General features: G+C 30.8%; 1 protein-coding gene across 1 annotated transcript; it reads right to left on the bottom strand.

The window, feature by feature from the left end:
* Positions 1-2,839: 2,839 nt before the first annotated feature.
* Positions 2,840-4,717, bottom strand: LOC102604928 (ribonuclease S-4-like). Its single transcript, XM_006343638.2, has 3 exons — positions 4,414-4,717; positions 3,441-3,916; positions 2,840-3,110 (listed from the first exon to the last, which is right to left on the bottom strand). Exons 1-3 carry the CDS (start codon positions 4,681-4,683, stop codon positions 2,999-3,001), a joined length of 858 nt encoding a protein of 285 aa, XP_006343700.1. The 5' UTR covers positions 4,684-4,717; the 3' UTR covers positions 2,840-2,998.
* Between the last annotated feature and the right edge of the window lie 13,153 nt (positions 4,718-17,870).

The raw sequence follows: 17,870 nt of genomic DNA on the forward strand, positions 1-17,870 counted from the left end.
TCTCTAAAAAGGGGCATGCAAATCAACGATATCTTCGTAAAACTAGATATTATATATATATATTTATTTATTTATTTTCTTCTAAAATTGATATAATATTATCTACTGATACTCACGCCTAGAGTTTCGTGATCAACATTTAGTGCACTTAACTTAACTACTTCCATCGAGTGAACCATCTCAAATATTAGCATCCCAAATTCATATTAGTAACAATCTAATCTCGTTCATATTAGGTGCATCTCATAATTCATTTTCAATATATTCGACAATATCATGCCATAATTAAACATAATTATGGAAGTAAATACATAAACAAGTCGAGATAGATAAATACATAGTTCAATAGTTTAGCCAACTAATTTATCAATATGAACAAATATATACAATCTACACAGTATATATTGTTTATGTATATTTGATATAAGTATGCATAACCTAGATATTATATATACATATATATAGGTCCGTCTCAACCCCTAGGCCACTAAAGCCATCGCTTGGGCCCCCATATTTTTAGGGCCCCCCATTTTAAAAATAAATAAATTATATACTATGAGTGCTATGATTTCTACTATGGAAATTGCTTATGAGATGTATATAGAACCTGAATTTCGTAAAAAATAATTTGATGGAAATATTGATAACAAAATCACAAAGTCCCTTGAAATTAGAGTTGATTACTTTATGCTATCTTTTCACTTCAAAATAGATTTGAACCAATTAAAGCATATGAAGATATTTTTGGTTTCTTATTTAGTGGTAAATTGAGATGACTAGATGACGAAAAATTTTAAAAAATATTGTCTTCACCTTAAACTTTCTTCAACACATAATAGTTATTATGAAAATTGATAGTTTAGATTTATTTTTTGAATTAAAGTGTTAAGAGAAAAAATATAAGTAGAAGATAATGATCTAATGAAAATACTCAATCAAATAAAAAGAATTGATTCTTTTCCAAATACACATATTACTTATAGAATAATGTTAGCAATTCCGGTAAATGTTGACTCAGCCGAAAGAACTTTTTTGAAACTAAAATTGATTAATTTTATTTAAGATTAACAATGTCTCAAGAGAAATTGAATGGATTAGCTATATTATCAATTGAAAAGGAATTATTAAAACAAATCAATTATGAAACAGTAACTAATGACTTTGTATCTAAAAACGCTAGAAAAGTAAATTTTAAATAAAAGTATATATGATGAAAAACTAAAATATTAGGGCCCCTATGTTAAGTTTCGCTTTAGATCTCCCAATCCTATTGAGTCGGCCTTGTTAATATATATATTTTACAAATTAGTTGATCAAAGTGTTTAGAACCGTAACTGCCCTCTTAAATATGTGAGAAAATGAAGCAACCAGTTTTAATAATTGTACCATATAATACTCACCAAAAGAAAATACATCCAATTTCACGTGAATGAAAACTACTTTACAACATATCAAACATTTTAGGTGTGCCCAATATAAATACAACAAATAAGTATTTAATCATTCATGGATAGGACAAGGAGTCATCACTTTCATGTAAAATGAAATATAGTGATATGAATTTTAAAAAATGAATTTCCGTTAATTATTTTTTCAATTTTTTTATTAAATCTAATAATCAAAGTTGGTTAAATATTTGACGGAAATCAAAATGTTTTAATGCTTTTGGCATTCAAAATTGCTTAAAGATACATTTAACGGACTATCTTAGACCTATATATCCTCAAACCTTACGTGATATTTTTTTATTTTTTGAGAGTCAATTTAATTAATTTTTAACGCTAAATTAAATTAAATTAACTTAATAATTTAAAATTAAAATTTAGATATTCAAAAACTATACGTAATGTATTATAAGTCACAATTTTTTCACATGTAAATATAATAAATATTATATTATAAAATATTGACCAAAGTTAGAATGAATAATCTGCTTGGTACTTCTAGAGCTCTAGTAATGAATGAGGCTCAAAGAAGGGTCGGATCACAATTTGTCTATTATATTACACAAATTCGACAAATCAATCCTCATGAGTTGATAGTCCTATTTGGATTTGGGCAGGAGTCGTCTATTTCTTGCAATAGTGGCCTTCAAAAGGCAGATTTAAAATTTGATATTTATGAGTTCCTACCGTAAGCTCAAGTTAATACTATAATAATAAATAAATTCATGATCAAATATTTATAAATATCTTGTAAGTTCATTAATATAAAGGGTCAAAGCAAAAATTACTAGATTCATGTGAACCTATAATTGGGCTTCTAGATCCGCCCATTGTGATCTTCAAAGCCACAAAATATCATGTTTATATTAAACTAATGAATGCATAATGTTTACTTATTATCCATTGTAACCTTCTGTAACGACCTGCTTCAGTCGTTATAGAAAAGATAACGGGGAAAATTTTTGGATCGAAAAACTTTTTGGTAGTAAATTGAGAATTCCTAGTCTAGTCCAGATTTGGGTAATTTTAAATTATAATCATCTATAAATGTGAACTTTTTTGCAAAAATAATATAATAAATAAATTGAATAAGTGAAGTTTACCTATCTTACCTATAGCTTGAAAATATTTGACACAATTTATTTTAATCTCCGTCTACATAATTCAACTTTTAAAGCAAATTCAGATTTAAAAATGATTCTTGCATCTAAACAATCACATTAGCTCATTATGAACAAATGTTTACAGTAATACATATATTTGTCTTGCTAGTAAAATTATTTTACTATCGAATTCTAATAAACGTAATTGACCCAATCCCGAAAAATTGATAAATATGAATATTGTGCTAAATTTTTTGTTTGAGACTTTAAGTACCTTGAAAACCAATATTAAGAGAGAATAGAATAAAACTTTTATTCAAGATAATAAGTTATTTTCACTCAGAGAGTGTGCATTATTCATACACGTCATCAGCTACATCATATTTTATTATCTCTCTTTTTTTTTTTTTTTTATAAATTTCCTTTATTATTTTAAGCCAAACATTAATCTCAGCCGTTGAATATATATTTAGTCCATGATTGTTCAAACTTGGGATATATCCCATCTACATCTATTTCTTCTTGGAATCTCCTTGGTGGTGGCGGTGGCGGCGATAGTGACCTACAAAAAATAATAAAGGTATAATTAATGTAACGTAAAAATAAAAAAATTATAGTTTTAGTTTTAATATTATAAACTTTTAAAAGTTACCTTACTTGTCTTAAACTTCTTATCCATTCAAATTAAAACACATAAGAAAAGAAGTACTCCTACTTACTTAATATGATCTTCTAACATGTCTAAGTCCAGAAACTTTCAAAACTGTTATAGTTATGCAAATATTATCACATAACTACTAAAAAACATTAGTCTAGCTAAAATTTTCGACAGAATCAATCGGAAATTGGCTAATTAAAAATATTGAATGTGAGTAAAGTTGCAGATTCTTACGGTTGAGGTTTTGGATGAGGTAGCATAATCGTAGCTCCAGTAGAACAGCTTTTTGGAGCAGATTTTGAAGGGCATGAAATGAAACTAGTGCCACCCAAGTTAGTGCACAAGGTAACCTCTTTCAAGTAAACATGAGTTCTATTTCTTGAATCAATTGGAATACATGTTAGGTAAACATCAAGGGGAGGCGAAGGCGGAGTTACAACAAACACCTTTCGAATAGCATCAACGATATCTTTTTTAGCAAAAGACAAGCTATTACAAGCAATAATCCCACTTGTTTTCAAGTAATTGAACAAGTTTCCCTTTTGAAGCATGTTGTTGATCCTTATTGCTGTGTTGAAGTATACTTGTGCTGTTGTTCCTCCACACGCTCCATGCGCTTTCCACTCGTGCATCCATAGGTCCCTTTTTTGGGAGTTTTCTCTAAGTGGTGGCCAGAACGCCATCAGTTGATTCTCTACAGTCGGTGTAAACTACAAAAAAAGATATATACACCATCAAATCATTTAATAGGTAATGACATTAAATATCTTTATAATGAGCATCAAACGATGGATAACCTAATAATAATGCCACCTAAAGACCTACTAAAAAATTATTAGCTTATTCATCAAAAGTGCGCTTGTTTAATTTAAAAAGAAAACACATTTTTTTGTTTGTAAATTTTCTTTCTTTTTTCAAATGAAACAAATTTTACATCTAAAATGCGACTATTTTGTGATTTTCATTTAAAAAAAAATAAAAGTCAAAATGTCAAAGATTTGACCTAAAGAACATCAAATCATTAAAAATAATGTAAAAATTAGAGTTCGATAAAAAAAAAAAGATGTTTACAATAAGTAACCCCTTATTATATAAACATATATGTATATGATCACTAGATTATATATACATATAAACTAATTTAACATCTAACGCATCTATCAGTGCATAAAACATAAACTCTTGTGACTAAAAAGTCAGTACGTACCAGTTGATCCCAATTTGGATATGGTGGTTTAGTGCAGCAAGTAATACTAATTCCGTCTTGATCTGCTGGCCAAACTCCATGGAGTGTCAAATTATGCTGAAGAATTGGCTCTTGGCACCTGCCTGGTTGTTTTGCATCATTATTCAGATTCATACAAAAAGTTGGTGGCCATTGAAGCACAAATTTCAAGAGTGCTGGATTTTTAGAGTCATCAGAAATTGTTATTTCAAGTAGCAAAATGACAAGAAGAAAGAAGGTAAGTTTCTTCATGTTGTGTGTGTGGGGGGAGAGTAGTTAGTTGAGGTATGGAGTGGGAGATTTATAATAAAGAGGGTTTTCTTTCATACACTCTCCGTCTAGCTTTACTTGTCCACTATATTAAAAATAGTTGTTTAATAGTAATACTTATTTAGTTAGATCAAAATAAACCGACTTAATAAATTAAAATAACATGCATTCCCGATCGTCGCTGCCTGCTTAAGACTAAAAGCTAGTAGTGAGACTTCTATTCTGCCGCCCAATCTAGCAAGAGCTTTAGGAAGATTGATAGAGCTAATCAATTTGGAATAAATACTAATAATAGTTGTTTTTGTAGTTCTATATCATTTAAATTACAAAATCAGAATTCTTATACATAGGTATAACTGCTATTGTAGAGCCTTTGAGAGGATGGAAAAAACTTGGAATTTTAATGCTAAATTTCAACTTTAGTAACTTAAAAGTAAGTTTTAGGGTATGTTTGGTATGAAGAAAAATATTTTCTAGAAAATATTTTTTAATTTTCTCATGTTTGATTGATTTAAATGTTTTTCAAATTAATTTATTTTCTTCAAATTTAAATAAAATGATTTCCCTTAAAAAAATAATTAAGAAGAATATTTTTCAAAACTCTCCGTTAATCTCGAATTACAATCTTTTTTTCTTCGCCCACCTCATATCCCGACCTTCCCCATCCAAATTAAAATTAAAATATTAAAAATTTCAATTTGTTTTACCTCTACCCGATCCCCATAGCCAGCCTCAGCCCCTCCCCCAACCAAAAACAGTAAAATTTTATTTTTGAAAAATCAATTTATTTTTACCCCACTCAACCCCACCCCACACCCACCCCCACGAAAAGTTTGGTTTTGAAAAAAAAGTTAAAATTTTAAAATTTTCTTTTTTTTAACTCATACCTACCCCAATTCCCTACCAGCCCCCACCCAAAAAAAAATTGTTTTTAGAAATTTTTTTTTTTTTTTACCCCACCCCTACGCCGACCTATCCTACCACCCCCCCCAAAAAAAATAAAATTAAGAGTTTCTTTCGAAAACTATTTTCAAAATTTTTTTAAATTTTTTTTTACCTCACCCTACCCCAATCCCCCCCTCCAAAAAATAAAAAGGAAAAAAATTGTTTTTTTAAAAAAGTAAAAGTAAAATATCTCAGTTTGAAAGTTAGGTTCTGATTCGGGTGTGGTAGGGTCTCAGTTCGAAAGTTGGGGTCGAATTCTCAATTTGAAAGTCTAATGTTGGATCTCACATCGGTTGTTGGTTGTTGAGGTCAGCTCCTGGTTTGGAAGTTGGGTCTCGATTCATGCGTTGGGGTTGAATCCCAAATTGTTCGATTGAGTCCAAGTTTGTGTGTCAAGGTCAGGTCCTGGGTTAGATATTCGGTCCCAGATTCAAATGTTGTGTCTCAGGTCTTGAGTCGGGTCAAGTCCTGGGTCATATCTTAGGATCGGATTTCTAATCGGTCGTCGGGGTTGTGTCCTAGTCCGTGTGTTGGGTCGTGTCCTAGATCGATTGTCGGGGTTGGTTTCCGGGTCACTAAAAAATATTTTCGGAAAATATTTTCTACTTACCAACCAATCCTGAAAAAATAAGTTAGAAATTCGCTTGTTTTCTAAAAAATACATTTTCTAGGAAACTATTTTCCATGACAAACATTTTCCTTCGTACCAAACGCGCGCTTAGTATCACAATGATAAGTTCTTCTATAACTTCAATAAATAAATAAATAAAATCATTCTGATTTAATCATAGCACCCAATAGAACAAAGTGTCAATTATTGAATTTTGTACCTCTTGTAGAACCACGTTTAGAATATGGGATATATAGGACCACCCTCTAGTCCAATGGTGTCATATTTGATACATCTAATCCATATTCTTATTCATTCTTTTTAATTTTACTTAATTAATCACATCTACCCATTGTTTAGTGTGGATGATGGATTTTCATCTAGATGTTATATATGTATACATAAAATTAGTAATAAAAAAAAAGATCTTTAGCTTCCTCACTTGCCTTAGTTGAAATACTATAATATCCTACGTAGCTATAACTAGTGCCTAGGGTGTGAGGGTGTCTATATTTGACAACATCATGTCATAATAAACATATATAATTATATGAAAGTAAACACATGAAAGAATCGAGGAAATTCTATATATATATATATATAAATACTAAAAATTGATGTCTAGATTTCCTCCTACCTCGGAATGTGTGTGGTCTAACGTTAGAAAGTCTGTGTGATAGCCAAACTTAGGATAAAAGGTTTCACACTGACAAAACGCAGGAAAGATGTTGGGCATATATATAAGTAAGCAAGTCTTACACCTTAATGTTAGAAAGCTATGTGTGAAACCATATCAGATACGGAGAATCACATTTCCTGGAAAATTGGTAGAGGAGAGACAAATTTTTGGTTTGACAATTGGTCAAGCTTAGGACCTCTTTACTTACTTCAACCCGATATTGAAGGAAATATCTTGATCAAGCTTAACACAGTTTATAACAATAGCGTCTGGAATTGGAACTCTATTCAGGGAGATCTCTCTGAAGATGTAAAAAATAAGATTATGAGCTTGGGAGTTTATCTAGACAACAATGTGGATGATACGGCAATTTGGAGAGAGTCCAATAATGGCCTCTTAGAAAGTCTGTGTGATAGCCAAACTTAGGATAAAAGGTTTCACACTGACAAAACGCAGGAAAGATGTTGGGCATATATATAAGTAAGCAAGTCTTACACCTTAATGTTAGAAAGCTATGTGTGAAACCATATCAGATACGGAGAATCACATTTCCTGGAAAATTGGTAGAGGAGAGACAAATTTTTGGTTTGACAATTGGTCAAGCTTAGGACCTCTTTACTTACTTCAACCCGATATTGAAGGAAATATCTTGATCAAGCTTAACACAGTTTATAACAATAGCGTCTGGAATTGGAACTCTATTCAGGGAGATCTCTCTGAAGATGTAAAAAATAAGATTAGGAGCTTGGGAGTTTCTCTAGACAACAATGTGGATGATACAACAATTTGGAGGGAGTCTAATAATGTCGTTTTCACTCTTCACTCAGCTTGGAATATTATAAGAAATAAAAGATCTTCCAACATTGCTACTAGTAAGATTTGGAATTGTGCCATCCCCTTTAAGATGTGTTTCCTTACTTGGAGAGCTGTTTATGATAGACTCTCAATGGATGATCAAGTGGCAAAACTAGGCATCAATATTGAGCCTGGATGCTACTGTTGTGTGAATATCCCTGATAACAACTCACTGAAAACTGCTAATCATCTTTTCTGCAAAGAGAACTTTGCAAAATATATTTGGCGAAGTATTGCGAATTCTCTGGGTGTGAGATTGATCCAGAATTCTCTAAAACTTATTTTACATAAATGGTGGAACACCCATACCAACAATCCCATAGCGTCTTTCATTATCCAAGCCCCTCCCCCCTATAATTTGTTGGGAAATCTGGAAGACGAGATGTGCTAACAAATTTGAGAAAGTTAACCCCTTTCCTTATAGAACTAATGTTAATATCCTATTCACTCTTTTGCAGATCACGAGGAGGAAGTTTGGAAAAGCAAATATAGGGGAGACGTGGCGAAGTCTTTCCAACATTTTTTATGCCAATATTCACCAACATAGCAATAATCCCGTTAAATGGATTAAACCTCCTGCTAGGACTTTTAAACTCAATAGTGATGGTAGCTGCCTTCAAGGTGCTTGCGGAGGAGGAGGACTGATTCGAGACTCTTTTGGTCATACTATATTTGCCTACTCGATCAATCTAGGGCCTGGCACAAGCAACATGGCTGAAGCAGCAGCCTTATTATATAGCCTTAAATGGTGTGCAGATAAAGGTCTCACAAATGTCTAGGGGGTAACCGATTCTTTGCTCCTGGTAAATTACTCCAATAAAGAATGGAGACCCCTTGGAGAATCAAAGATATGATCCAAGAAATTATGAAAATAGTTGAAGATCATGGATATCACATAAGTCATTGCTTTAGAGAAGCAAATAAACATGCCGACAAACTTGCATCTCTTAGCCATGGCGCAGAGAAGATCCATGTCTTCAACTCCTTCCCCTCTCTCCCTAAGCAGGTTAGGGGTCTTATCAACATGGATAGGTGGGAGTTCCCATCTTTTCGAATGAAACCAGTAAAACCTTCTTATCTGGTCTACGAGCCTCCATAGCTTAAGCACAACATATCAAGTCCAGTTAATCTCTACAATAACTTGGACTTTTTTTGGTGTTACGTATAGTAGAGCATGTCTATAGTACCTCTACACTTTGATCATGTAAAAGTTTGGGATGCCAAATTCAAAGCTGTAATTTTTGCCATAATCAATGATCAAATTTGAAAATTAAAAAAAAAGTCCTAAACCTTAATGACACGTTTTAAAGTCGTGCGGGCTTAGATTCAAAGTAGAAAGTGTCATTAGCGGGCTTGACTGCTGCAGTTTGATTGAAACCATTGATCAAGTATCACTGAACCTTTGTTTGGATAGTTTGACAATGAGGATTTTGAATTGATCTAGCCGTGATCAATGGCGAATTTACGTACTAAAAAGGGGCATGAAAATCAACGATCTCGCCTATTGCATAGGGCTTGCCTAGTGCGGTTAACATCTCCTGTGTGGTTTGCAGGCTATTACACAGTGAGGGGTTTACCTAGTGCGCACAAAGTGCTCACCCGACGGGGAGAGGTTGTAGCGGCTACTGCGGGTTATCCTGGGATTTCAAAAAAATATAATCAACGATCTCTTCGTAAAACTAGATATTTTATGTATACATTTTCTAAAATTGATATAATATTATCTAGTGATACTCATGCCTAGAGTTTCGTGATCAACATTTAGTGCGCTTAACTTAACTACTTCCATCGAGTGAACCATCTCAAATATTAGCATCCCAAACTCATATTAGTAACAAAATCTAATTAACTCGTTCATATTAGGTGCATCTCATAATTCATTTCCTCTTAAATATGTGAGAAAATAAAGCAACTTGCAGTTTTAATAATTGTACAATATTATAATCACCAAAAGAAAATACATCCAATTTCACGTAAATGAAAACTACTTTACAACATATCAAACATTTTAGGTGTCCCCAATATAAATACAACAAATAAGTATTTAATCATTCATGGACAGGACAAGGAGTCATCACTTTCATGTAAAATATAGTGATATGAATGAAAAAAATGAATTTCCGTTAATTATTTTTTCAATTTTTTTTATTAAATCTAATAATCAAAGTTCGTTAAATATTGAGAAAAGGGTCAAATATGCCCCTAAAAAATTCGAAAAGGTCTAATATACCCCCCGTTTAAAGTTTGGCTCACTCGTGCCCCTCGCCCGTCCAACTTTTCGTCTAGATATGCCCCTTTATGGGGCGTTTAAAATGCCCAAATGGAATTGCCACGTCATTTTTACATTACCACTTGGCATTCATATTAAAGGGAAAAAGGGTTAAATATACCCCTAAACTATTTGAAAAGGTCTAGATATACCCCATTTTAAATAAACTACCCGATCCGTTTTCAATAAAAAAAACTCGGTAAATCCCGAAAATGAGTAAAATGAGTAATTGACTAATAAAAAAAATAAAATGAAATAAATAAATAAAATTAACACCAAAAATTCACAAATAAATATAGTAACCTTAAATTCAACAATTTCAACAATTTTTTTAATTTTTATTTTTTTCGATAAATCACGAAATGAGTAATTGATTAATAAAAAATATGAAAAATATAACCTAAAAATTCAGCATAAAGTCATTTTCATATTTTTTATTAATCAATTACTCATTTCGTGATTTATCGAAAAAAATAAAAATTAAAAAAATTGTTGAAATTGTTGAATTTAAGGTTACTATATTTATTTGAGAATTTTTGGCGTTAATTTTATTTTTTTTTCCATATTTTTCCTATTTTTTTATTTGTCAATTACTCATTTTCGGGATTTACCGAAAAATATATGTTGAAAACGGGTCGGGTAATTTATTTAAAAGGGGGGAGGGTATATGTTGACCTTTTCAAATAGTTTAGGGATATATTTGACCCTTTTCCCTTTAATATAAATGACACGTGGTAATGTAAAAATGACGTGGCAATTCCATTTGACATGTAACGCCCATAAGGGCATGTCTAGACGAAAAATTGGACGGCGAGGGCATGAGTGAGCCAAACTTTAAACGGGGGCATATCTAGACCTTTTCGAATAGTTTAGGGGCATATTTGACCCTTTTCCCTTAATTATTTGACAGAAATCAAAATGTTATAATGCTTTTGGCAATCAAAATTGCTTAAAGATACATTTAACTGCTCTTAGACCTATATATCCTCAAACCTTATGTGATATTTTTTATATTTTGAGAGTCAATTTGATTAACTTTTAACTATAAATTAAATTATATTAACTTAATAATTTGAAATTAAAATTCAGATATTCAAAAACTATACACAATGTACTAAATAATTCACAATCTTTTGTCATGTAAATATAATAAATATTATATTATAAAATATTGACCAAAATTAGAACGAAAAATCTGCTTGGTACCTCTAAAGCTCTAGTAATGAATGAGGCCCAAAGAAGGGTCGGATCACAATTTGTCTATTATATTACACAAATTCGACAAATCAATCCTCATGAGTTGATAGTCCTATTTGGATTTGGGCAGGAGTCGTCTATTTCTTGTAATAGTGGCCTTCAAAGGCAGATTTAAAATTTGATATTTATGAGTTCCTACCGTAAGGTCAAGTTAATACTATAATAATAAATAAATTCATGATCAAATATTTATAAATATCTTGTAAATTCATTAATATATATAGGGTCGAAGAAAACTACTAGATTCATGTAAACCTATAATTGAGCTTCTAGATCCGCCAATTGTGATCTTCAATGCCACAAAATATCATGTTTATATTAAACTAATGAATACATAATGTTAACTTATTATCCATTGTAACCTTCAAATCCACAATATATCTTCTTTTTTAAAATTTGAAACCATTGATCAAGTATCACAGAGCCTTTGTTTGGATAGTTTGACAATGAGGATTTTGAATTGATCTAGCTGTGATCAATGGCGAATTTATGTACTAAAAAGGGGCATGCAAATCAACGATCTCGCCTATTGCATAGGGCTTGCCTAGTGAGGTTAACATCTCCTGTGTGGTTTGCAGGCCATTACACAGTGGGGGGTTTACCTAGTGCGCACAGAGTGCTCACCTGACGGGGAGATGTTGTAGCGACTACTGCGGGTTATCCTGGGATTCCAAAAAAAAAATCAACGATCTCTTCGTAAAACTAGATATTTTATGTATATATTTTCTAAAATTGATATAATATTATCTAGTGATACTCATGCCTAGAGTTTCGTGATCAACATTTAGTGCGCTTAACTTAACTACTTCCATCGAGTGAACCATCTCAAATATTAGCAGCCCAAACTCATATTAGTAACAAAATCTAATTAACTCATACATATTAGGTGCATCTCATAATTCATTTTCAATATATTCGACAATATCATGCCATAATTAAACATAATTATGGAAGTAAATACATGAACAACCCGAGATAGATAGAAACATAGTTCGATAGTTCAGTCAACTAATTTATCAATATGATCAAATATATATAATCTATACATTATTGTTTATGTATATTTGATATAAGTATGCATAACCTAGATATTTGATTTTATATATATATATATATATATATTACAAATTAATTGCTCGAAGTGTTTACAGCCGTAACTATCCTCTTAATTATGTGAGAAAATGAAGCAACTTGCAGTTTTAATAATTGTACAATATTATAATCACCAAAAGAAAATACATCCAATTTCACGTGAATGAAAACTACTTTACAACATATCAAACATTTTAGGTGTCCCCAATATAAATACAACAAATAAGTATTTAATCATTCATGGATAGGACAAGGAGTCATCACTTTCATGTAAAATATAGTGATATGAATGAAAAAAATGAATTACCGCTAATTATTTTTTCAATTTTTTTTATTAAATATAATAATCAAAGTGCGTTAGATATTGAAAAAAGGGTCAAATATGCCGGTCAAATATACCCCTAAACTATTCGAAAAGGTCTAGATATACCCCCGTTTAAAGTTTGACTCACTCGTGCCTTCGCCGTCCAACTTTTCGTCTAGATATGCCCTTATGGGGGTTAAATGCCAAATGGAATTGCCATGTCATTTTTACATTACCACTTGACATTTATATTAAAGGGAAAAAGGGTTAAATATACCCCTAAACTATTTGAAAAGGTCTAGATATACCCCATTTTAAATAAACTACCCGATCCGTTTTCAATAATAAAATTTCGGTAAATCCCGAAAATGAGTAATTGACTAATAAAAAATTGGAAAAATATGAAAAAAAAAAAATAACGCCAAAAATTCACAAATAAATATAGTCACCTGAAATTCAACAATTTTTTAAAATTTTTATTTCTTTTCAATAAATCCCTTAAATGAGTAATTGATTAATAAAAAATATGAAAAATATAACCTAAAAATTCAGCATAAAGTCATTTTCATAATTTTTAATAATCAATTACTCATTTTCGTGATTTATCGAAAAAAATAAAAATTAAAAAAAATTGGTGAAATTGTTGAATTTAAGGTTACTATATTTATTTGAAAATTTTTGGCGTTAATTTTATTTTTTTTTCATATTTTTCCTATTTTTTTATTTGTCAATTACTCATTTTCGGGATTTACCGGAAAAAATATGTTGAAAACGGGTCGGGTAGTTTATTTAAAAGGGGGGGGGTATATCTAGACCTTTTCGAATAGCTTAGGGATATATTTGACCCTTTTCCTTTAATATAAATGACACGTGGTAATGTAAAAATGACGTGGCAATTTCATTTGACATGTAACTCCCATAAGGGCATATCTAGACGAAAAATTGGACGGCGAGGGCATGAGTGAGCCAAAACTTTAAAACGGGGGCATATCTAGACCTTTTCGAATAGTTTAGGGGCATATTTGACCCTTTTCCCTTAATTATTTGACAGAAATCAAAATGTTTGAATGCTTTTTGGCAATCAAAATTGCTTAAAGATACATTTAACTACTCTTAGACCTATATATCCTCAAACCTTATGTGATATTTTTTATTTTTTGAGAGTGAATTTAGTTAACTTTTAACTCTAAATTAAATTATATTAACTTAATAATTTTAAATTAAAATTCAGATATTCAAAAACTGTACACAATGTACTATATAATTCACAATTTTTTGTCATGTAAATATAATAAATATTATATTATAAAATATTGACCAAAATTAGAACGAAAAATCTGCTTGGTACTTCTAGAGTTCTAGTAATGAATGAGGCCCAAAGAAGGGTCGGATCAGAATTTGTCTATTATAATACACAAATTCGACAAATCAATCCTCATGAGTTGATAGTCCTATTTGGATTTGGGCAGGAGTCGTCTATTTCTCGCAATAATGGCCTTCAAAGGCAGATTTAAAATTTGATATTTATGAGTTCCTACCGTAAGGTCAAGTTAATACTATAATATTAAATAAATTCATGATCAAATATTTATAAATATCTTGTAAATTCCTTAATATATATAGGGTCGAAGAAAAAACTACTAGATTCATGTAAATCTATACTTGAGCTTCTAGATCCGCCCATTGTGATCTTCAATGCCACAAAATATCATGTTTATATTAAACTAATGAATACATAATGTTAACTTATTATCCATTGTAACTTTCAAATCCACAATATATCTTCTTTTTTTAATTTTGAAACCATTTATCAAGTATCACTGAGCCTTTGTTTGGATAGTTTGACAATGAGGATTTTGAATTGATCTAGCCGTGATCAATGGCGAATTTACGTACTAAAAAAGGGGCATGAAAATCAACGATCTCGCCTATTGCATAGGGCTTGCCTAGTGCGGTTAACATCTCCTGTGTGGTTTGCAGGCTATTACACAGTGGGGGGTTTATCGATTGCGCACAAATTGCTCACCAAACGGGGAGAGGTTGTAGCGACTACTGCAGGTTATCCTGGGATTCCAACAAAAAAATCAACGATCTCTTCGTAAAACTAGATATTTTATGTATATATTTTCTAAAATTGATATAATATTATCTAGTGATACTCATGCCTAGAGTTTCGTGATCAACATTTAGTGCGCTTAACTTAACTACTTCCATCGAGTGAACCATCTCAAATATTGGCATCCCAAACTCATATTAGTAACAAAATCTAATTAACTCGTTCATATTAGGTACATCTCATAATTCATTTTCAATATGTTCAACAATATCATGCCATAATTAAACATAATTATGGAAGAAAATACATGAACAAGCCGAGATAGATAGAAACATAGTTTGATAGTTCAGTCAACTAATTTATCAATATGATCAAATATATACAATCTATACATTATTGTTTATGTATATTTAATATTAGTATGCATATCCTAGATATTTGATAATATATATATATATATATATATATTACAAATTAATTGATCGAAGTGTTTAGAGCCGTAACTATCCTCTTAAATATGTGAGAAAATGAAGCAACTTGCAGATTTAATAATTGTACAATATTATAATCACCAAAAGAAAATACATCCAATTTCACGTGAATGAAAACTACCTTACAACATGTCAAACATTTTAGGTGTCCCCAATATAAATACAACAAATAAGTATTTAATCATTCATGGATAGGACAAGGAGTCATCACTTTCATGTAAAATATAGTGATATGAATGAAAAAAATGAATTTCCGTTAATTATCTTTTCAATTTTTTTATTAAATCTAATAATCAAAAGTTCGTTAAATATTGAGAAAAGGGTCAAATATGCCCCTAAACTATTTGAAAAAGTCTAGATATACCCCCTGTTTAAAGTTTGGTTCACTAGTACCCTCGCCGTCCAACTTTTCGTCTAGATATGCCCTTATGGGCGTTAAATGCCAAATGGAATTATCATGTCATTTTTACATTACCACTTGGCATTTATATTAAAGGGAAAAAGGGTTAAATATACCCCTAAACTATTTGAAAAGGTCTAGATATACCCCATTTTAAATAAACTACACGACCCATTTTCATTAAAAAAAAATCGGTAAATCCCGAAAATGAGTAATTGACTAATAATAAATAGGAAAATTATGAAAAAAAAATATAAAATTAACGCCGAAAATTCACAAATAAATATAGTAACCTTAATTTCAACAATTTTTTAAATTTTTTATTTCTTTTCGATAAATCCCTAAAATGAGTAATTGATTAATAAAAATATGAAAATATAACCTAAAAATTCAGCATAAAGTCATTTTCATATTTTTTTATTAATCTATTACACATTTTCGTGATTTATCGAAAAAAATAAAAATTTAAAAAAATTGTTGAAATTGTTGAATTTAAGGTTACTATATTTATTTGAGAATTTTTGGCGTTAATTTTATTATTTTTTTCATATATTTCCTATTTTTTATTAGTCAATTACTCATTTTCGGGATTTACCGAATTTTTTTTGTTGAAAACGGGTCGGGTAGTTTATTTAGAAGGAGGGTATATCTTGACCTTTTCGAATAGTTTAGGGATATATTTGACCCTTTTCCCTTTAATATAAATGACACGTGGTAATGTAAAAATGACGTGGCAATTCCATTTGACATGTAACGCCCATAAGGGCATATCTAGACGAAAAATTGGACGGCGAGGGCATGAGTGAGTCAAACTTTAAACGGGGGGCATATCTAGACCTTTTCAAATAGTTTAGGGGCATATTTGACCCTTTTCCCTTAAATATTTGACAGAAATCAAAATGTTTTAATGCTTTTGGCAATCAAAATTGCTTAAAGATACATTTGACTGCTCTTAGACCTATATATCCTCAAACCTTATGTGATATTTTTTATTTTTTGAGAGTTAATTTAATTTACTTTTAACTCTAAATTAAATTATATTAACTTAATAATTTTAAATTAAAATTCAGATATTCAAAAACTATACACAATGTACTATATAATTCACAATTTTTTGTCATGTAAATATAATAAATATTATATTATAAAATATTGACCAAAGTTAGAACGAAAAATCTACTTGGTACTTCTAGAGTTCTAGTAATGAATGCGGCCCAAAGAAGGGTCGGATCACAATTTTTCTATTATATTACACAAATTTGATAAATCAATCCTCATGAGTTGATAGTCCTATTTGGATTTGGGCAGGAATCGTCTATTTCTTGTAATAGTGGCCTTCAAAGGCAGATTTAAAATTTGATATTTATGAGTTCCTACCATAAGGTCAAGTTAATACAATAATAATAAATAAATTCATGATCAAATATTTATAAATATCTTGTAAATTCATTAATATATATAGGGTCGAAGAAAAACCTACTAGATTCATGTAAACCTATACTTGAGCTTCTAGATCCGCCCATTGTGATCTTCAATGCCACAGAATATCATGTTTATATTAAACTAATGAATACATAATGTTAACTTATTATCCATTGTAACCTTCAAATCCACAATATATCTTCTTTTTTAAATTTGTAAACCATTTATCAAGTATCACTGAGCCTTTGTTTGGATAGTTTGACAATGAGGATTTTGAATTGATCTAGCCGTGATCAATGGCTAATTTATGTACTAAAAAGGGGCATGCAAATCAACGATCTCGCCTGTTGCATAGGGCTTGCCTAGTGCGGTTAACATCTCTTGTGTGGTTTCCAGGCTATTACACCGTGGGGGGTTTACCTAGTGCGCACAAAGTGCTCACCCGACGGGGAGAGGTTGTAGCGACTACTGCGGGTTATCCTGGGATTCCAAAAAAAAAAAAAAATCAACGATCTCTTCGTAAAACTAGATATTTTATGTATATATTTTCTAAAATTGATATAATATTATCTAGTGATATTCATGCCTGGAGTTTCGTGATCAATGATAACGTTCAAATATACTTCTTGAAAAGAAATATAAACGATCGTATGCAATATATTTACCCAACTATGAGTCGGGGTCGATCCCACAGAGAATATGGAAGAATATTGTCAATAGCAAATATTTAACTCGATAGTCGTTATATAAAAATGGGGGGATTTAAATTGAAATAAAATAAAAACAATA

This window comes from Solanum tuberosum, unplaced genomic scaffold (assembly GCF_000226075.1).
Source record: "Solanum tuberosum cultivar DM 1-3 516 R44 unplaced genomic scaffold, SolTub_3.0 scf00047, whole genome shotgun sequence".
Classification (NCBI taxonomy): Eukaryota; Viridiplantae; Streptophyta; class Magnoliopsida; order Solanales; family Solanaceae; genus Solanum; species Solanum tuberosum.